This window comes from Equus caballus, chromosome 30 (genome assembly GCF_041296265.1).
Source record: "Equus caballus isolate H_3958 breed thoroughbred chromosome 30, TB-T2T, whole genome shotgun sequence".
NCBI classification, from domain to species: domain Eukaryota; kingdom Metazoa; phylum Chordata; class Mammalia; order Perissodactyla; family Equidae; genus Equus; species Equus caballus.
Genome location: NC_091713.1, coordinates 17,731,812 through 17,753,324, shown reverse-complemented (window position 1 = coordinate 17,753,324; position 21,513 = coordinate 17,731,812). Strand labels below are relative to the sequence as shown.

At 53.9% G+C, this 21,513-nt stretch overlaps 1 protein-coding gene and 1 non-coding gene across 3 annotated transcripts in view; both read left to right on the top strand.

Annotated features, from left to right (window-relative positions):
- Positions 1-1,006: 1,006 nt before the first annotated feature.
- CAPN2 (calpain 2) overlaps positions 1,007-21,513 on the top strand; it is a 59,191-nt gene continuing 38,684 nt past the window's right edge. Inside the window, exons 1-2 of one of the 2 annotated variants that reach the window (XM_070256022.1) lie at positions 1,007-1,507; positions 5,879-5,948. In XM_070256022.1, the coding sequence (XP_070112123.1) occupies positions 1,271-1,507; positions 5,879-5,948 (307 nt within the window). In that variant the 5' untranslated portion in view covers positions 1,007-1,270. The remainder of the gene's footprint in view (positions 1,508-5,878; positions 5,949-21,513) is intronic. The other variant, XM_023632677.2, reaches the window with a different exon arrangement.
- Positions 19,749-19,854, top strand: LOC111771366 (U6 spliceosomal RNA). Its single transcript, XR_002805178.1, has one exon. It is a non-coding gene; the product is annotated as a U6 spliceosomal RNA (small nuclear RNA).

The following is a 21,513-nucleotide window of genomic DNA, read 5'->3' as shown; positions in this document are numbered from 1 at the left end:
CTTGAAATTCAAATTTAACTGGGAGGATGTGTTTTTATTTGCCAAATCTGGCAACTCAATTGGTGATCAAATCACTGACCACAGCAGTGTAGCTGATTGGAACAGGCCTGGGTGATTTAGAATCCCTGTTCTGCCTCTGACCAGTTGTGCAACATTGGGTAATGTCATTTAATGCTCTGATGCTCAGTTTTCGCATCTGCAAAATGGGGACAAGAGTGTTCCGGAACCAGGGTGGTTTTGCCCGCCACACAATTACACCAATGTCAGAGAGGAGGAGTTTGCGGCAGGGCAAGGATTTACTTCACAGGGCAGGCGAGAGAGGAGACAGAGAACAAGTCTCAAATCTGCCTCCCTGAAAATGGGTTTGAGGATATTTATGAAATAGAGGGACGGGGTAGTCTGAAGGTGGGAATAGATAAGTGATGGGAGGTAAGGAGAAGTGACATAATTGCCCATCCGCTGCAAGCCTAGTCAAGCTTCATGCCTCTTCAGAGGAGGCAAGTTCACAAAATGCCAGCCCCAGGGTGGAGTTTTCAGCTCCTCGAAGTCAAAGGGTCACCTAGCCATCATGCCTGCGGGCCCAGATGATGATTCAGTGGTCTTAACCAGCCTGAACTGGACAGAGTCAACTCAGTTCCTGAAAGACTCAAGCACCGGTTGCCATGGTGACACAGGCTCACAGATGTTATCTGTAGGCTGGGTTTCAGTAACGCATTGTCCAGCCGCTTTTGCAAACAGACACCTGAGTGTAGTGAAAGCCAGCTGGCCCCCGGGTTCAACAGCAGAAAGACGACCTTAGAACGCATGCAGAGCCGTTAGGATAGTTTGCACAAAGTGAGGGCCCAGTCGATGGCAACTCCTTTGTTCTCCTTGGGCTCCCTCCTGATCTCCTGAGCCCAGGGCGTTCCTGGACGGTCATGCCTGCCCCAGCCCGGGTTTTGCCAGCCCTCCTCCCCGGGAGGTGGGAAGTTGGCTGTCCGGTTCTGGCGGAGTCCTGCCTTGTCCACCCGGACGCCCAGCCCGGGCCGGTCCGCAGGGGGCAGCACTGGCCCGCCGGCTCCGCGTGCCGCCGCTCTGCAGGCCGCGGGCCGGGCGTCCCGGGCTGGGCGCCGAGCAGGCCGGCGCGGCGAGGCCACACCCCGCAGCGGAGGGCGCGTCCGGGGCGGTGAATCAGCGCCCTCGGCCCGGTAGCGGCGCCCGCAGTCCGGTGGCGCCGCGCCCTGCGAGAGCCGAGCCCCGCTCGCTGTGCCACGCGCGCCGGGACGCCAGGATGTCGGGCATCGCAGCCAAGCTGGCGAGGGACCGGGAGGCGGCCGAGGGGCTGGGCTCGCACGAGAGGGCCGTCAAGTACCTCAACCAGGACTACGAGGCGCTGCACGCAGAGTGCCTGGAGGCCGGGGCGCTCTTCCAGGACCCCTCCTTCCCGGCCGGCCCTTCCTCCCTGGGCTTCAAGGAGCTGGGCCCCTACTCCAGCAAGACGCAGGGCATCCAGTGGAAGCGGCCCACGGTAGGCAGGCGGGGCGGGCCGGCGGCGCCCGAGCCCGGGCCTCCGCCACCAGGGCCGGGCCGGGCGCGCGGGGAGCCCCACGCTGCAGCCGGGACCGCAGAGCGCCGCCCGCTGCCCGGCGCCGGAGCCCGTTACCCGGTGCAGGCGCGCGCGGGGGCTCCCCGGGCGGCCCGCGTCCCCAGAGCGGGCCTGTCCCCTCTCCCACCCACGGAGCCTCCCGGGACGGGTCGGGGCGCGTGCCGCCCTCAAATGCCATTAGCAGGCCCGCCAGGGGAGCCCCCTGCGGACTTCAGAAAATCTCGGCGGGGGACGAAGGGGGCCTGGGGGAAACTTTATGGGACACCAGTGGGGAGACGGTGGGAGGTGGGGTGAGAAAGGAGGGTGGGAGGCGACAGGGGACCAGGAAAAGTCAGGCAAACTCGGATACTCTCTGCTTCAGGGAGGGGGACCTTCCGCAGCCTGGTCTTTTTGTGACTACGGCTTGTCTCATGCAGTCGGGGTTAAATTTATGCAATCGGAGTTTCTTGTTTATTTTAACAAAATGTTGCTGGAGACCTCCCGGTAACATTTACACTGATGACTAACAAAGAATGGGGGAGATGCAGCAAGGAGCCCGTGCCTCCTCATTCCACCAGCCCAGAATCCTCCCCGAGCACCTGGGGGGGGCACCCCCAACCCCCCTTGTTCCGCCCCCAGGCTCCCTGTCCTCCTCGCCCCGGCAGGCCTTGGGACGGCTTGCTCCCTGATCTAGTTGTCTGTTTCCCAGGGAGGCCCTGCCGGCCACCTTCTATGGGCACTTCATGGAGCGTCCCTCCCCCACCAAACCTGAAGGAGAATCCCGGGGAAATGCAACCTCCAGACTGGCGTTCTGAGAATGCGCACGCCTGCCCCTGAGCCTCCCGGGTCACCTTCTGGGCCCCCAGATGCAGCGGGAGGCAGGGCTGCAATAGGACATGCCCCAGGCCAGGGCTCGGGGCTCCGGCTGCCCGCTTGCTAACCTGCGGGGTGAGCCTGCCTGAGCTGTTTAACCTCCCTGCCTCCATTTCATCTCAAAGGAGAGGAGATGCCTAATATTTTCCTCTCTTCCGGCTGGCCCGGCCCAGCTGCCTTCACTTTCTCATAAGCACCCCCATCTGTCCGGCTTTGGGCCTTCTCGCTTCCCCCAAGCTCCCCCCCACCCCCAGGCTCTTTCCTGGTTTTCTCCAGTCTGGCTCACTCTCATTCTTTGGGACTTGGTCACATGCCCCCTCCCCAAAGAGGTCATTCCTGACCATTCTTAGCAGCCCCCTCCCCATTTCTATCACCGCCCTGCTAATGCCCTTCAAAGCATGTTCACAATTTATAAATATAATTACAAGTATTTGCTCATTTTTCCTGTTGCACTCCAGGGCCCCTGTGTGCATTATCCACCCATACATCCCAGTGCCTCGCAGGGTTAGCGCCCTTTCTCAGTATGCGTGCATTCATGTAACACTGAATGCCTCCTATAAGCCAGGCCCCGGCTTCAATGTTGGGGATACCTCTGTGAACAAAAGACAGGGACTCTTCGCGGAAGGAGTGAATGAATGAATGCAGGATTGCAACGAGCCTCAAAATGAAATTACGGCTGTGAAAATGATAAATAAGAGAATATATTCACCTTGCATTTGTATAGCACTTTACAGCTTGCAAAGTGAATTCACCCACTCCTTCACTTATTCTTTCATTCATTCAATAAGCATTTATTAAGCACGTACTGTATGCCAGGCACAGTGCATATGGTTCCTGCTTCTGAAGACTTTAGGGGCTAGCGAGGGGAAACAGACAGGTCACCCAACAGTTGGAGATGCCTGTGGGTCTTCCAGATGGGGAAATAGAAATCTGGGGCCATTTCATAGCCCCTGCTTAGGGTGGGGCAGGCTGTGCACTGCACAACCCAGGAGGATATGGCTCTTATAGTCCCATCCAACAGCTGAGGAAATTGAGACTTGGCAAGTTAAATATTTGCTCAAACAGGTGTCCAGGGTGGGGCCAGAGCTGTGTCCAGCCTATGGGTGGCTAGAGCCCACAGCTGACAGCTGCTGTCTCTGCCTCTGTCCTGTCTTCTCAAACACTGCTGTGGATGGGGTCAGGCAAGGGAAACAGCTATGTGTCCCCTGGATCTGGACATGAGCCAGTCACTGGTGAGGTTGACAGAGCAGTTGCAATGGGGTGGAATTTCAGTGGGGTGGAAGCCGGATTGCTGTGGACTCTAAAGAGGAAAGGAAGAGTATGATCTACGAATTTCAGAAGGGTGCTGTCAAAGGAGAGGGGACAAATGATAGGAAGAGAGGGACCTGGGTTTGAGAGGTTGTTTCAGATGAAAGCAACTGGAATGTCTTCTATGTCGAGTCACCAGAGAGGAAGGGACGAAAGATAAAGACAGGGAGGAGTTAGCAAGACAGGGTGCGAACAACCCCATCTCCTTAGAGTTCAATGAGGCATAAAGAGAAGTAACTTGCCAGGGTCGCAGAACCGGATTCTAACCCAGGTTGTCTGAATCCAAAACCCCAGCCCTCAAGCCCTTTCCTCTGTCACGTTCTGTATAGAATTCAGTGCCCTACGTGCCGTGCACAAGGCTGGATTTTCCAAAGCCTCTCTGAACTTGGCCTTCTTTGGAGAGGCTGTGGAAAGTATGAGAAGGTTTCTGAAAGATAGTAGAAAATTCTTGCTGGGGTAAGTGCCTGGCGCACTGAGGGTTATCAATACGGTTCTTGGGCTCCCAGCACCAGGTGCGGTCTATTCCATCAGCTGGATAAGTGTTTGGCTGGCAGACCTTGGGCAAAGCTGGCTTCGTTTGCCTCACTAGAAAATGTTCTCATTGTCCCTGTCATCCTCAAAACAGAGCGACTTGAGCAGGGGAGGCACGATGCAGAGGCGTGGAAGGAATGTGCTCAGCTTGTAGTTCTGGAAGAGCTTCTCAATCCAAGCCACGATGGCCAGGGGCTGGAGCCAGGTCTCACCCAGGAGAAGCTTCTGCTTGACCAGGAGGGGCACGCTGCGGGGTACGGGGTGGAACTCCTACAAACCAAGGTTGCCCAAGCCCAGAGAAGCCCAGATTTACGCTCTGACTTCCTTTGCGGCTTTGGGGTGGAGCTCTTCAGAATCAGGAAATGCACTCAGAGAGGGCTGCGAGGGGGCCAGTCCTGAGGTTTAACACCCTTAGGCTTGTCCCTCATCAGTTAGAGACAGCTCAGGCGCCGACAGAGTAAGGCTTGAGGACAGTCAGTTCAAATCCCCGTGTCCGTAACTTAGGAGCAGTGCAACTTTGCACACGTGGCTTGATCTCCTTACCCTGTTTCCTCACCTGTAAGATGGGGACTGTATCCACCGTGTTCCTGAGTGGGCTCCACGAGGTCAAGCTCCACCCCAGGATTGATATACAGCAGGTTCACGGTATATGGAGGCTCCAAGCATCATGGCCCCGTGGATGAATTCTGAAGGCTAGCTACATCCCCCTGCCCTCAAGAGGCATGTGTGTGTTAGGAAGACAGTGATACCCAGCAGCACCCCCAGACAGTGCACAACTAAATACTAAACTGCAGAGTACAAATACTGTGGGGCTCAGAATCAAAGGGATGAGTGAGGGCTGGACCGCGAAGGGGGGCTTCCTGGAGGAGGAGACAATGAGGCTTGAGATAGAGGAGGATATGGAAAAGGAGAGAGCAGGGTGGGAAAGGAGGAGTTCAGTGCAGCCAAAACATCTTACCTGCAGGATCCGAGGAGAGGGGCTAGCGTGCTGGGTAGGGCAGTTCCAGAGTGTGGATGGTCGCAGTGTCCTGCAGAGGAGGCTGGACTCCCTGATGCCATGGCCTAGGAAGTGGCATGATGAAATAGGCTCCACAGGGCCGGCCCGCTGGTGTAGTGGTTAAGTTTGCACCCTCCACTTCAGTGGCCAGGGGTTCGCAGGTTCAGATCCTGGGCGTGGACCTAGCACCACTCCTCAAGCCATGTTGTGGCAGCAACCCACATACAAAATAGAGGAAGACTGGCACAGATGTTAGCTCAGTGACAATCTTCCTCAAGGAAAAAAAAGAGGAGGACTGTCAACAGATGTTACCTCAGGGCCAATCTTCCTCACCAAAAAAAAAAAAAAAAAAAAGGCTCCAGGTAGTTTGGAGTATTGGGGTCCAGTGATTGCCCTTTTTAGCATTAAGTGTCCCCCACCACCTAGTGGGACCCACAGAGCAGGGGTCAGAGAAGGACCTCATGGCAGTCTAACTGTAACTGCAGAACTTTCCCTGGAGGGAAGGAGAAGGGGGACAAGGGGTCTGATGCCCCCATTGGGAACTGAGGTGTCCTAACTGCAACGTGCCTGGTGGGTTGACAGCACTTTGTGGGTCTCGTTCCCAGGAGCTCTGCGACAATCCGCAATTTATCGTTGGAGGAGCCACCCGCACAGACATCTGCCAAGGAGCCCTGGGTAAGTGACGGCACCTAAAGCAGGTGCGGGGTCTCGTCTGCAAGGATGTGGGTGGGAGGGGTGGGGGATGACCTGTCGCTTCTCTCCCTTCCCAAGCAGCTTGACAATTTCCATTTCTAGAAGCTTTTTGGAATTTCTTGTCCCCTGAGGGCCCCGTGCTGAGGCACGCAAAGGCACAGATGTGCACCGAGGCTTCCCTTGTCCCTGGCACTGGGCAAATTGTTGAGTTCCAAAGATGCTCTGGCTGGAGGATGGAGGAGCTTCCGGATTTCACCCACCCCTTGGTTTCTGTACTTCCCGGGGCCGGTATTCGCAGTGGCCCGTGAAACGGTCAGGCTGTGGGCTGGGGGCCACGTGGGAGGACTTCCCCAGGCCCGTTACAGCACTGAGACATCAGGTCTCTGAGGCTTAGGGACAGCAGATGGTGACTCAGTGTGAAGGAAGAGGAAACCCCAACGCTCGCTGCTGAGGGGAAGTTAAAGCACCAGGCGCTCTCAGTGTTTGCAAGGCCAGCTCACCATGGTAGCACAACAGAGGGAAGCCAGTGGTTGTCGCGAAGGCAGTGGTACTGTCCGTCTAAGGACGGTCACCTGGAGGCGCTGGACTGCGGGGGTCTGCCGCTTTGCTCTCTGCAGCTGAGCTCCAATTTCTTCCTGGATGGAGCGCCTGCTGAGACTGGAACCCGCAGTCTCCAGCTTTGGCGTGAGAGCTCCCAAGGCTTCTATGAAGACGTCTTAACCGTGGGGCCTGGGACTAGGACTTCAAGATTCTCATAGAATCCACTCTCGATTCTTTAACTTATAGTAAATACGGGCTGTGATTGCTGGAGCAGGTTATCTGCTCTGATGAGTCAGAAACTTGTCTTGCTCTCCAAACTAGTCCACGGTAACAAAATCGGTCACCTTAGATGTTACCTCCTTTCCTGGCCCACCTAGCAGAGAGTCTGCTGCTCAGAAGAGTAATAGCTCATATTTACTGAGTGTATACTCTGTGCCAGACATGAAGCTACACTTGCAAAATCTCAAAGGTATGGTAATTATTCCCATTTTAGAGACAAGAACACTGAGGTCCTGGGAGTGACTTGTGTAAGGTCACCTCACAGCTGAAGTGGGGCTGTGGCACACAAATGCAGACCGTGTGACTCCAGGGCCTGTGTGTTTAACCGTGACCTAGACCCCCTGGAAGGGGGCCTAGAAAACTACCCCCCTGAGGGGTGTCAGGGCAGCCGTGTGCACCATCAGGACAGGCGCACGGAGCCCGCAGGAAGTGTGTCTCAGACAGGACGTGGCCCAGGGCTGGGCGGGTAGAACCTGACTGGTCTGAGCTCAGCCTCTCTGCAGGTTCCTGAGAGGCCAGAGCACGTTCTTACCTGCAGGAAACACCCCACCCCCTGTTTCTTGCCTTTTCCCCACCAAAGATAGAAACCCGGGGGCCCTTGGACCCCTAAGGTGGGTACACCAGGAAAATCCATTGGTTAGAGAAAATGGGAGTTAACAGGGCTGGAAGTTAGTTGATGGAGACTTTGACCAACGCTGTGGGCTTTAGAGAATCTGGAGATAAACACAGCAGCTGCCACATATGAGCTACATTCCACCTGGGCTACACTGCACACCTGGGCTCAATTCCACACCTGGAACGCACTCCACACCTGGGCTCAATTCCACACCTGGGCTAAATTCCACACCTGGACCATACTCCACACCTGGACTAAATTCCACACCTGGGCTACACTCCACACCTGGGCTAAATTCCACACCTGGACGAAACATCTACTTCAAACTTTAATGACATCATAAGGGACAAATTTCAAGTGACAAACACAAGACTCAAGTCCTGTTTAAATATTACCAGACCGTTTGGAGAGGAGGCAGGCGTAGCTTACATTCCTAGGGGGAAAATTCCCCATGATATGCACCAAGTCAAATAAAAACAAGATTAAGTGTAAGTCCTTTTAACATCTCTCAGTAACTGGTCTGTAATTTCTAAGGTGTAAAAAAACACCATATTGGCCATTTTGTTTTCTTGGTCTTTTATTTTGGAGGATCCTGGCTCGATTACAATCTGTGAAATGTAGTGACTAAACTCTTAGCTGATTCTGGCATCTGGGCAGCGAGTAGTGATGGGCTGGGGACAGTCACCAAGTCCAACAGGCTCAGAAGCATCGGGAACAGGGGCTGTGGCAGTGACACCGGGCCACACGACTAGAGATAACAGCCGAGGCTCAGCTCGTAGGAGACCATGGGCAGGTCATCGCTTAGAACCTCAGTCTCTTCTAAAAGTGGCAGGGAAAGGGGGTGAATGAGGTGACCTCAAAGATCCCCTAAGATGTGGCATCCAGCTATTCTCCAGTCGTTCCTCGGGCCTGACGCTGAGTGCAGACCTTGTGCTAGAGGGTTCCAACACCGCCAGATCGTCTTTCATCTTATATGGAGTCATCACCCCTATATAACAGCATGCAACTCATGTAGCATCTTTCAGTGCCGTATCTCTTGAAATCATCCCAACTCTAAAATAGGTATTTTCATCCCCACTATGCAGATGAGAAAACTGAGGCAGGGTCCCAGGGGGCGGGTGCCTATAAGGCCACACAGCTAAAAATGGCCAAAGGAAGAACCCTGATCTGATTTTAAATCTTTCTGCACTCTTTTTCATAACCCCACACTCCCTCTGAGTTGCCATGATGCTGTGGTGAGGGAATGTGGAGTTGAAATTCTCGAAGCAGAATTCATTGTCTTCCCTGCGCTTTCTTCCCTGACGCTCACTGGGTCCCTCCGTGGACCTGGGCGGGAGTGTCCTGGACTTGTGCATGTCCCAGCACCCTGCCGGTCTTTACAGCCCAGCAGGGGTTCACCCACCAGCTCCCACCTTCCTTCCCAGAAGGCTCGGCTCCAAGCCTCACCAAAGTCATTCAGCTCATGTCTGCAGACCGGGCTTGCAGTGAGCCACCTGCACTGCACACCGTGGTTTTACTAAGAATGGAACCAGCAAAGAAAAATCTGCCATCCCGGAGGGAGGGAGGGAGGGAGGGTGGGCGGGAGACCCAGGCTGGTGCTGCTGGTTCTGCTCTGGAATTGCTGGCAGCAACTGGTTCTTACAGGTGATTGCCACTTGGAATGGCCCCGGGCAGCCCAGGAAATTAAAAGCTGAGCTCCTCCCACCTTAGCTTTCTCCACCGCCCCCACAGCCCCCACAGCCCCCACAGGTCACAGGGAAAGGCAGCTCCCTGGCAAGGAGCCCTTGCAGGCCCTTGGCTTCCTGGGGGAGGGGTCGCGCTGTTGAAGCTGCCAGAACAGCACAGCCCCATTTCCTTGTAACCAGGCCCCTGTTCTCAGGGCTCCGCAGAGGTGGCTCACCCTGCCTCTCCCCCCAGGAGTCACATGGGCCCCCAGCACCTACGGGAGGTGTTTGGCTGCAGGTGCCTCTCCCCACAGCCCAGCTCAGCTGAGAGCAGGTAGCGCAGGACCCCTGGGAAAAGCTCCCTGGAAGAAGTTTCCAGCTCCTACTCCCTCCGCTGCTTCCGAACCACGGTGACTGTGGGCAGGTTACCCAACCTCTCTGAGCCTCAGTTTCCTCTTCTGTAAAATGGGCATAATGATCATGCTCCCTCCCCAGGGCTGTGGGGAAAAATGAGATTAATATAGGCAGACACATCTGGCAGACGGTAGAATCCTGAAGAAGTTCAGGGGGCCGTGATTGGTACCGAGTCCAGCTGTGCGAAAAGCCCCTTTACCAAATTGTAGAAAAGAAGGAAGAGGAGATAATCAGGGTTGGAAACCAGATCCTTGGCTCTAAAGACTCATAACCTGAGGGTGGAGGTGCCATGAAGGCAGTAGGGCAGACATGGTGTCTCCATTTAGGTGGCACAGACTGTAGAGCTCAGAGGAAGGAGCACTGGAAAAGGAGATCATAACCATAAAGCGCGCACACAGGTGCATGCCCTTCAATTTTAAAAATTGAATTTTTTTTACATGTTTATCTTCTTTTTGGTGAGAACGTTTAATTTCAGTTATACCATATAAATTTCAGTTGTACCACATGGTGTTATCAACTGCGGACACCGTGTTATACAGTAGATCCTCAGACGTTATTCTTTTTTTTTTTTTTTAAGATTGGCACTTGATGAGCTGGCCTGGTGGCACAGCCATTAAGTGCGCACATTCCGCTTCAGTGGCCCAGGGCTCACCAGTTTGGATCCCGGGTGTAGACATGGCACCACTTGACAAGCCATGCTGCGGTAGGCGTCCCACATATAAAGTAGAGGAAGATGGGCACGGATGTTAGCTCAGGGCCAGTCTTCCTCAGCAAAAAGAGGAGGATTGGGGGCAGATGTTAGCTCAGGACTAATCTTCCTAAAAAAAAAAAAAAAGACTAAACAAGCTCAAGCAATAAAGCAAAAAAAAAAAAAGGAAAAAAGATTGGCACCTGAGCTAACATCTGTTGCCAATCTTCTTTTTTTTCCCCCACCCTTCTTCTCCCCAAAGTCCCCCAGTAGATAGTTGTCAATTGTAGTTGTAGGTCCCTCTGGTTGTGCCATGTGGGATGCCACCTTAGCGTGGCCTGACAAGTGGTGCCATGTCCATGCCCAGGATCTGAGCCGGCAAAACCCTGGGCCACCGAAGAAGAGCGCGAGAACTTAACCACTCGGCCACGGGGCGGCCCCTGACCTTATTCATCTTACAGCTGAAAGTTTGTCCCCTTTACCAATCTTTCTCTATCTCCCTCATGTTTAAATGTCAAATAATTTTTTTAATGATTTTTCAATGATTATTTTTGAAAGTCATTTGTATAATACATGCCTTCTTAAAAATTTTAATTTGAAACTTTATTTTTTAGAACAGTTTTAGATTTACAGAAAAATCGAGATGCTAGTATGGAGTATTCCCTACACCCCACCCCACATCCCCCTATTTTTAACATCTGACGTTAGTGTGGTACATTTGTTACAATGAATGAGCCAATGTCGGTACAGTATTAGTAACTAAAGTCCAGACTCTATTTAGATTTCCTTGGTTTTTAGCTAATGTCCTTTCCTGTTCCAAGATGCCGTCCAGGAGACCACGTTACACACAGCATCGTGTCTCCTTCGGCTCCTCTGGGCTGTGACAGTTTCTCAGACTTTCCTTGAAGGTTTAGAGGAGGGGTGCTCAGGTGTTCTGTAGGATGCCCCTCTGTTGGAATCTGCAGGTGCCATTTTTAAAAATCATGCATGTAGTTTAAAAATTAAAAAGGACTAGAAAATAAGTGGCTGGTTTGGTGGAGAAAGTAAATACGTTCTTTTCACTTTCTTAAAAAACAGTCGCTTCCCCCCAAGCGCGAGCACCACCCTTGCCTCCGAGGCAGGGGCCTGTCCCAGCCTCTTGGAGCTGGTGGACGCTGTCCATGAGTCATCGTTTCCTCTCAGCTTCTCTTTGGTTGTAAACGCTCTTTTACAGCTTTTCTCGCCCGTGGCTGCCGCCCGTGCTCCCAGCTCCCCTTCCTGCTGCGTCTGTCCTGTAGACAGGCCGGGATGGATCGCTAAGCCTACTGTTCTGCCCGGAGGCCCCTGTCCTGTCCTGACTGCCCCAGCCTTGGCCCTCACACAGCGGGGTTCCTGCCTTATATGAAGCCTAAAGGGCAGATCTCTCCCTGGCTCTCCCTGACCTGTCCTCCCCAGGGAGGAGAGGCAGTGGGAATCCCCCCATTGCCTCTGAATGTCTTTCCTCTGAAGCCACAGGGTGCCCAGGAGGAGTTCACTGGGTTCCACCTGCTCCCCACGGGCCTAGGGATCCGAGCGTGACTTTTCACTTGTTGGGTGCTCCCCGAGCCAGGAGCCGGGCCCCACACCCGTTATGGCCTCACTCCTCAGTCTCTGAGATGAGAGGCTTGCATCGGGTTTTCCTAAGGTCTACTTCTGACATTCTGACTCCAAAACCTGCGACCTTCTGCCGGCAGTCCCCACTCCCCGCCACCGGATCCTTTCACACCAGGCTTCAGCTCGTGTTTGTGAGCAGTCACACCCCCGTCCCAAGGCCTGAGGACCCTTGCTCAGATCGTCCCCCAACGGTATCAGCCACAGAGAGGCCCCTGTCCTGGGGACTTCAGAAATGAAGGACCATGTGTTCTGTGAGGTCAGTGAACAGCACAGCAGACCATTGAGCACTGGGATCCAGGCTCCCATCCTTTACTCTCCAGGGTGGGATGGTCCTCAGCGTGTGTCCCCACACAGAGCCAAGCAAGGCACATACATCGATGAACATCTGTGAACAGCAGGGTCGAGAGTGAAGATGGGTGGCCATCAGTTAGAGGCTGGCCTCCGGTTCCACCCCTCCCTGGTTCTGTCACTTTGGGTGAATCCCTATCCCCTTTAAGCCTCAGTTTCCTCATCCATGAAATGGGGATGATAATAGTCCCCACCTCAGAGGGCTGTGAGGAGGAAATGAAATAATGCATAGAGGGGCCGGCCCCGTGGCCGAGTGGTTAAGTTTGCATGCTCCGCTTTGGCAGCCCGGGGTTTCACCAGTTCAAATCCTGGGCGCTGTCATGGCACCGTTCGTGGAGCCATGCTGAGGCAGCGTCACACATGCCACAACTGGAGGAACCCAACTATGTGCTGGGGGGCTTTGGGAGAAAAAGGAAAAAAAAAAAAGAAAGAATGCATGGAAAGCTCGAGTACAGGGGCTGATGCATCATAGGGGTTTGGTAACTGCAAATTGCCAGTTATCTTCAGGGAGGGTGTGGCTCGAGGGGAGTATGTCAGATGAGGCTGGGGAGGTGACGTGGAGCACGCTCTGCTTCATCTTGGGTCCCAGCTCTAGCACTTGGCATTGGCGACCACTGAAGTCATGGAGAGGGTGACAGAGGAGATGATATTAAGAGAGAAGTTCAAGAAACTCAGGTCAGTCCCCTCCGCCCCACTTCCAGGGCTCATGTGACGGCCATTGCTTCCTGAAGTTTCCCTCAAAGGCCCAGAGACCCCGGAGTGCACAGGTCTGCAGGCTCTGTCCTCTCCCTGCACATGCACTCTGCCACCAGCACCCCTGTGATTTTCAGCCGTGTGCTTCCACTTACCCGTCTGTGAAATGGGAACACTGGTGACATTTGCGTCCTTCCTTTTCCCATGAGATGGAGAACTTTAGGCCTGTATGACTGGAAGGTGCCATTGGGACCCAGGCTCCCTTGTGGTCTCTGTCTCTCTGGGGATCAGGATCAGACTGAGAATGTCTCCAGCATTCCTTCCTGTCGGGCCAGTCCACCGTGATCTTTCTCCTGCATTTTGCTGCCCCAGCCATTGTGAGACTTTTTCCCTTTAGTTCAACACTGGAGCCCCCAGGAAGTCAGGAGAGTAGACTCTCCTGCTGCTTCCTCTAGGAGGTGAGGAAGGGAAGTTCCCAGGAGTAGGAATTCAGCACAGGAGTTGGCAGCCAGGGCAAGGCTCCCCCACCTCTGGTGGGGGTCTCTGAGGGCCGCAGGGGTTAGGGGAGGAAGGGTGTGGCTTCCTCTGGGCCTGGCAGGAAGATGCCATGTCCGCTGGAGCACTGGAGGATAGAAACTCTGATGTCAGGTAGTGACCATGGGGGCCATGGCTGCAGGGACCTGGGGCAGGACGGGGGCTCAGGTGCCAGGCAGGGAATCCCTTCTGAGAGTCCAGTAGTCCATGCAGGTTCACAGTGGGAGAGTGTGAAGTTCAGGCCTCAGCATCCTCGTCTCCCTCCCTTTTAGGGCCTCCTCCAGCAGGAGCAGCCAGGGGGAAGGGGAGGGGACACATGGTTTGGATCCTTTGCTCTTGCTCATAATTCTCTGTGCGGTTCTCGGAGGAGGCTGGAGCTTTCGTGCTAAGCAGCGCTGAGGTGTGAGTAGAGTGGAGCATCTCCCCACTGCCCCCTCCCAGCCCCTCATATAATGAGACATGATTATGTGTGTATGTGGGTGGGATTCTGATTTGGGGGTATCCTTTTCTGGGCTGCTGCCAGGCCACAAAACGAGTCATGGAAGGGACAGCCCCGTGTGACTCATCAGTCATGGTCTCGCAGGCCTGGGCTGCTGGCAGGGATGCACTCCCTCTAGAGAACCCCCTCCTGGCCAGCTTCCAGGGTGGTCCTGAGTTGTCTCTTCAGGGCTTCCGTCCCCTCCTTTCCAAAGCTGGGACTCCAGCCACCTGCAAGTATGTGTCCCCTCCCTCCCCGGGCTGCCTAGGACATGAGAGATTTTCCTGTCCGAGAGGATGTCAGGTCTGCTGGAGACTGTTAAATATGAGTGTCACAGGAAAGGTCAAGTTTAGCCAGAAGCAACCTCAATATCTTTGGTCCGTCTATCATTTCCTAGCAAAGGAAGAGGGCACCAAAGGAATGGGACACAGGACAAGCAAGACGTGAGACAGAGCAGGGGTTCCCGACCTGGGCATGGTTGCTATTTGGGGCCAGGTGGTTCTTCATCGTGGGGGCTGTCCCCAGACATTGCCAAAAACACCCTGCTGGAAAACCACTGATAGCCAGGGAGAGCGAAGGGGGATGCAGGAGCATCAAGCACCACGGGAATGGTGGGGGTGGTCCTGGGCATCGGGGCACAGAGTGGCCCTGCAGGGAGCCTGCTGAAGGGAGCAGCCAGAGAGAAGGATCCTAAATGGGCGGTGAGAGGGCCATGGTAATTGGCCAGTGAGCTGCTGGAGACCAGCATCACTTCCGATGTGGCTTCGCCTAGCCCAGCCACTTTTGGGAGTAAACATCATTGTGGGAAACGAGAAAACAACATGGCAAGTGCAGAGTCAGGGCTGCATTGCTGGGATATTTGACCCTGTGGGAGAGGGGCTCCAACCCTCCACCATCCAGGGGAGATGCTGCGGCAAAGGAGGAGATTGGGCCCTCCCTGCTTCTCAGAGGATGCTCCCCCTGGCAGGGCCATCTGTCTCATCAGCCTCCTGGACTAGGTGTGAACAGTGCATCTCAAGTCCTCGGATGCCCGGGGGACCACAGAGTGACTGGGTGTCTGTGCGTCTTGGCACAGCATCCTGACATTGGCATCTCTTGGTGCCGGCTCCACTCTCTTGCTGGTACCCGCCGGCGGGGCAGACTGTTGAGCTAGCAGGTGCACTTACTGTCCCTGGCCAGTATTTCAGGAAGGTCCCTGTCTCGTTACATCTGTACCTAGTGTGTAATAACCTACCCCCAAAATCAACGGCTTGAAACAGCAACCGTTTCCTGGTTCTTGCTCATGGTTCTGAACAATCGCTGGGCTCAGCTAAGTGACTCTCAGGGTCTCTCACGTGGTTGCAGTCAGACGGGACCCAGGCTGGGGTCACCTGCAGGCCCTTCACTCACGTGTCTGGTGCCTGGGCTGGAGGCTGGATCAGCTGGGGCCCCGGGGTCTCTCTTTCTCATATGTGGCCTCTTCCATGGAAAATTTAAGGTAGCTGACCTTCTTACACAGTGGCACATGTTCCAAGAGAGAGGCTGGGAAGCTGTCTTGCCTTTTGTGACCTACCCTTGGAAGTCGTGTGGCATCACTTCTGCCATATCCTGTTCATTGAGACAGACAGAGGCCTGTGCAGATTCAAGGGAAGCGACGCAGATTCCACCTCCTGATGGAGGAGGGCAGGGTTCTAGAAGAGCATGAGAAACCAGAAATATTGTGGCCGCCATTTTTGGAAGATGCCATGGTTCCTCCCTGTTGAATAATGGCCTTGCCCTTCACCGCTGGACCCAAGGCTGCTTGGACGCTCGCCTCTCATGGTTGAGCAGGTGTGTTCTCTGGAACCTTCCAATATGCAGGGCAGAGGGGCACTCAGCTAGCTGGACTGATCCTGCCAGCTTCAGGACCCCTTCACCCACTAAGCTGTTCTGAGAGATTCTGCGGGGCCCAGAAGCCCTGACCACACAGGCCAGCCAGTTGCCTCTCTGCCTCCTCTCTCCACGTCCCTCCAGCCCTCTCCTTTCTGGGTCCTTGATCCCTCCCCGAGCTTCCTCCTCTCCTATCTCCCCCCATTACTCCAGGGTGGGCCTTAAGCTCACCTGGATTCCTGCTCTGGGTACCTGCCTGTCTCCATCCGTTCTGGACATTACTGCCAGAGGTCTTGTCCTTAGGGAGGTGACAGCCTAGTGGTAGAAACAAACAATTAAGTGGACAAATTAAATATAAGTTTTGATCATGCTATAATGGCATCAACGAGGATGTCGTGTGAGGACCCAGGAGGGGAAGAGCAAGGGGTTCAGAGGGGCCCCCCAAAGGCTGGGACTGAATCCCCAAGGATGACTAAGGAGGGAGGTGGAGGGAAGGTGTGGGCCGGGGAAGCAGGGGGCAGGGTATGAACTTCCCAAGAGGAGAGTGGCTCATTCTGGAAAGTGCAAGTTTTTTCTTGTACCCGGAGGGTCTGGTGCAGAAGGGGAGAGAGTGAGAAGGCACCTTAGCTTGAATTCCCTTGGGGGTCAGTTGACACTCCTGAACTAATCTCTCCAGCCTCAGCCCTCCACACCCCGTGTCCCCCGCCTGCCTCTGCCCTGCTCCCAGCCCTCCTGCACTGAGCTCTCCCCCACTCCTTTTGAGTGTCTGCACTTGGCCTTCCTTCTCCCTGCAAGTGCTCCCTGCCCCACCTCCACCCTGCTCTCCAGGACAGTCCCAGCTCCCCTCGGAGCCCCCCACCCCCCTACCGCCGCCGTCTACCCAGTTCAGACTGAAAGCCTCGTGCTCACTGCCATCTTCCGTGACCATCTGTTCCATGTCAGTCCCCACACTGGCTCGTGAGCCGCCTGAGAGGGAGGACTATTCTTTAGACCTAGCACGGGCCAGGCATAGGGGGTGAATGAGCAGACAGGGAGGTTGAGACCAGACGGGAGGAAGAAGAGACACACCGACACCAGAGTCAGAGCAAGGACAGGTGCTCAGAGGCTTTCACGGGTGACACGGGCAAGTCGGGCCACAGGAGATGAGAGAAGCGACAGAGGGGTGCTGAGGCCAGGAGGGTTCTGGAACATGGTGGGGCTGGCCTTGGGCTTGTGTTCTGTCTGCTCTTTCTCCAAGGTGAAGGACAGCCTCAGCCTGTGTTTCTGAAGCGTGTGCGTGAGTGCATGTGAGTGTGTGTGTGTGTGTGTGCATACGTGTGCGCACGTGTGTCTACTTTGCTTCACAAAGCATGCGCTTCACTGCCACGTGGTCCCTGCCCTCACAGAGCTTGGACTGTCAACAGGCAACTGCGCTCTGGGGGACGAAGTGACAGGAGGACAGGCGGGACAGAAGCCCAGCACATCCCGGATTGTCTGCTTCACTTTCCTGTTTGTGGAGGAAAGACAGTGACAGTGGAAGGGAAGGGAGAAAGCACACAACAAATATTATCCTCCCCTCTCAGGAAAACTAACAGCAGCCGCAAATATTAGTAACCCGGCCACATCCTGCTCCCCGCAGGGGGCCCCAGGTGACCGCGGCCTGGGCGTGATGCTGACCTTCGGGACACGGGCAGCACGGCTCTGGAAACTTACTGATGTGGCTCTGCATGAATTTATCTTTTCAGAAAAGGAGCTTAAAGGAGCCATTCATAAGGTCTGCTTGGGACTGTTGCGTCCTCGGGGGGGGGGGGCTCTGGGCGGGCCCCTGAATGCGTGCTGTGGAGGGAAGCGTGTGTGTGTACCTGGTGTGCTCACGGAGGAGCCAGGAAGAGGGGGAGCCCAGCTGCAGATGGTTAAACCTTTTTTTTGCTGTTATTTTATTGAGGTCATATTGGCTTAGAACGTTGTGTACATTTCAGACGTACATTATTATGTTTCAGCTTCTGCGTAGACTGCCTCGTGTTTAACACCAATAGTCTAGTTTTTATCCATCACCATACATGTGTGCCCCTTTACCCCTTTCACCCTCCCTCCACCCCCTTCCCATTGGGTAAACTGCTAATCTGTTGGAGACAGTTAAACCTTTTGTCAGGTAGGCCTAGGCTGCTGAGTCCAGAGGGTTGAGGAAGCTGTGCTTAATGACCCAGAAATCCAACTCAGACCTTTTCCCAAGCAAATTAGAAGTGGGGGTGGGAGGCCAGCCCCGTGGCCAAGTGGTTAAGTTCACGCACTCAACTTCGGCAGCCCAGGGTTTCGCCAGTTTGGAGCCTGGGCACGGATGTGGCACCGTTCATCAGGCCATGCTGAGGTGGCGTCCCACATGCCACAGCTAGAAGGACCCCCATCTAAAAATATGCAACTATGTACCAGGGGGCTTTGGGGCGAAAAAGGAAAAAAAATAAAATCTTTAAAAAAAAGAAGGGGAGGGGGACTGGGAGGGGATTCCTTGGGGACCCGTGAGCAAAAGTAGCTTAAGAGATCTCAGCGGGTACCTGAGGGTGCACCAGACAGGATGGCGCTAAATAGTTGTTGACCAAGTGAATAAATTAACAGATTAACACTCTCTGCCACAGGCGTAAAAGTGGTAAAGATTCTGTTTGAAAATCCACAGCCGAGGCCTGCAGGGAGAGAAGGAGATTCTCAAACTGCAGACGCAACAGGAGGCGGTTTGGCTCTTAAAGGACCCTCTTGCCTTGTGTTATGTGAGGGGGCTGTAGGGGAGGAAGAAATTTTCCTCTACCCTTGTAGGTCCTTCTGGCTGGTCCAAGAATTAAATTAACATGAGTCAGGATAACAGGAGAAAATCAAACAAAGTGTAGTAACATGTATACATGGGAGAATCCCAGGAAAACTGAGCAACTCACCAAAATCACCCAATCCACAATCTTAAGTAGCGTCTTCAGCTAAAGACAAAGGAGGATGTTGGGGGTAGTGGTGGGACTGCCGAGAGGAGGAAGGCAATTCACAGGGAGATGGAAAAGCAAGCCGCTAGCCGGTGGCACAGCGGTTAACGTTAACGTGCGAACATTCTGCTTTGGCAGCCCAGGGTTCACCGGTTCAGATCTGGGTGCAGACATAGCACTGCTTGCAACGCCATGCTGTGGTAGGCGTTCCACATATAAAGTAGAGGAAGATGGGCATGGATGTTAGCTCAAGGCCAGTCTTCCTCAGCAAAAAGCAGACGATTGGCAGCAGATGTTAGCTCAGGCCTAATCTTCCTCAAAAAAAAAAAAAAGCAAATGTTTGATAAACAAGTGTTTGCAGAGACGTGGGGAGGACTTTGATCAAATGGGCCTTGCTGGTTTCCTCCCTGTCTTCCACACCTAGTTCATATGATACTAGAGTTATCTACGGTGACATCTCCTTCCTGCGACAGGCCCTCTATCTTAAATTATTTTAGGCCATTAGGGGGATGGTCAAAGTTTCTTCGGGAGTCTTTTGTTCTTAAAAATTATTGAGCGGAAGAGACACATTTTGGGGTGGCAAATTCTGCTCCCCTACATGGCAAAGCAGAGAAGAGACTGCAAACCCAGCCCCCCCATGGAGCGTGGTTCTCAGGCCCCCTAACCAACACTGAGGGGCCTGAAGGACGAATGTCAGCAGTCCCAGTTGAGGTTCCATCAGGCCTGGAGGTGGGGGAGCTCCGCCCTGGCAGTGGTCACTCTTGGGTTGAGAGTAAATGTGTTTGCATCTGTAACCTCATCCGTGCTCATTCATTACCTTTATTTACTCATTATTTGAGGGTCCCCCCTTCTGAAGAGTTTGAGGGGGCTCAAGGTGATGAGACAGGCTCCATATGCACTGAATTCTTACCGCGTCCTCCCCCTCTGGGGCTCTCTCCCTCCGCATTCCCACGCCCTCTCCACCCCATCATCAGCTGTCACCCCTTCCAGGACAGGACAGCCCAACATGGCCAGTGGGGCACATGACACGTCCCTAGTCGAGACTTCAGCTCTTCTGGGTGTCAGTTTTCTCCCCTATAAAATTAGGAGATAAAAACAGCAAGCACATGCTCGCTTCGGCAGCACATGTACTAAAATTGGAACGATACAGAGAAGATTAGCATGCCCCTGCGCAAGGATGACACGCAAATTCCTGAAGCGCTCCATATTTTTGAGCTGGATGCAATCTATACAGAAACTGATATATAATAATGCACACCTGAAACTTGCATGATGTTATAAGCCGATATGACCTCAATAAGATAACTTTTTAAAAAAACAGCAAGCACTTAGAGACTCAGTTCTAACATGCGTTACATATTTTCTCCCATTTCATTCTCCACTCTGTGAGGCAGTTTATTATTATTAAACCCGTTTTATATATGAGGAAACTGAGGCACAGAGAAAGTAGTTTGGCCTGGGTCAGAGCCAGGATTTGAACTTGCTGTTCTGGCTCCAGTGTTTCTTAACTTTTGGGGTTGGGGGTGGGAAAGAAACCTGACTCCTTTCCCCTAGAAGAACACATAAATTCACATACATCAAAATCAGCACAAAATGTTGCAGTTTCTGGATCTCTGAAGCCTATTCATGGACCCCTAGTTTCCCTTTTTCATCTAATCCTAACAACTTTCTGAGGATATGTGAGTATTATTCCCCTTCCATAGCTGAGAACACCTGAGGTCAGAGAAATTAAGAAATGCATCCAAGGGGCCGGCCCGGTGGCGCAGTGGTTAAATTCGCACGTTCCACTTGGGTGGCCTGGGGCTCACCAGTTCAGATCCCAGGCATGGGCCTACCCACCACTGCTCAAGCCATGCTGTCGCAGGCTTCCCACATATAAAGTAGGGGAAGATGGGCACGGATGTTAGCTCAGGGCCAGTCTTCCTCAGCAAAAAGAAGGTTGGCGGCAGATGTTAGCTCAGGGCTAATCTTCCTCAAAACACACACACAAAGAAATGCATCCAAGTTCTCAAGTCATAAATGGCGGGATCAGGATTCAAACTCAGGTCTTCTCACCACAAATCCAGTACTCGTTCCCACCCACCTCTGGTCGGGCCTCCAAGATCTATCCAGAAGGTCTTTCTACTCTGCTTCCTTCTGGCATCCCCACGTGGCTGTGCGGTGCCACTGTGCAGTGCCCGTGAAGCCATTTGATCTGTGCCCAGCAGCTGGGGAATGGCCAGCAAAGGCCCTCCAACCCCTTCGAGCCTGCCTCCAGCCTTCCTTGGGACCCTTCAGCACCCAGGCTGACCAGCGCCCTGCCTGGAGTGCCCGCCTGTTCCACGTGCTCCCTTGGTGCCAAAGTTCTCAGTCCACCAGGCCAGCACTCCCAGTGGGCAGGGACCCTGCCTGTGGGTTTGGGCACCTCTTACTGGCTCAGTGCCAGCAGAGAGGGCACCTGGTGATACCACCCAAGGGGGTCCTCTGCTGCCTGCAAGACGTGCCAGTAGTCAGGAGGCAAGATGGTGGGAGAGAAAGTGTTTCCTTCTTACAGCTTGCCAGCAAGGGGGAAGATGGCCAACTCATGTCTGAAAGAACCATCTCTCCAAACAGGCTCCAGGTCGGGGAGGCCGGAGGTCCGGTGGGGCCTCCATTCGATCTCCTGGTGGGGCAGACATCTGGTTTGTTTTACTGGATATGTGGCAGAGAATGGAGCAATGCCCTCTACCCTGATCTTTCAGTTGTCATTGATGATGGCTGTGAGCGGAGGCTCTCTGCCCAAGGGTTATCGCATTCCTAATGAACTCAAAGGAACAAAGTTATCAACTTATAGCAGCAGGGAGGGGCCATAAAATCTAGTGCCTGCAAGTCCCCTGGAGACAGACCTTTACT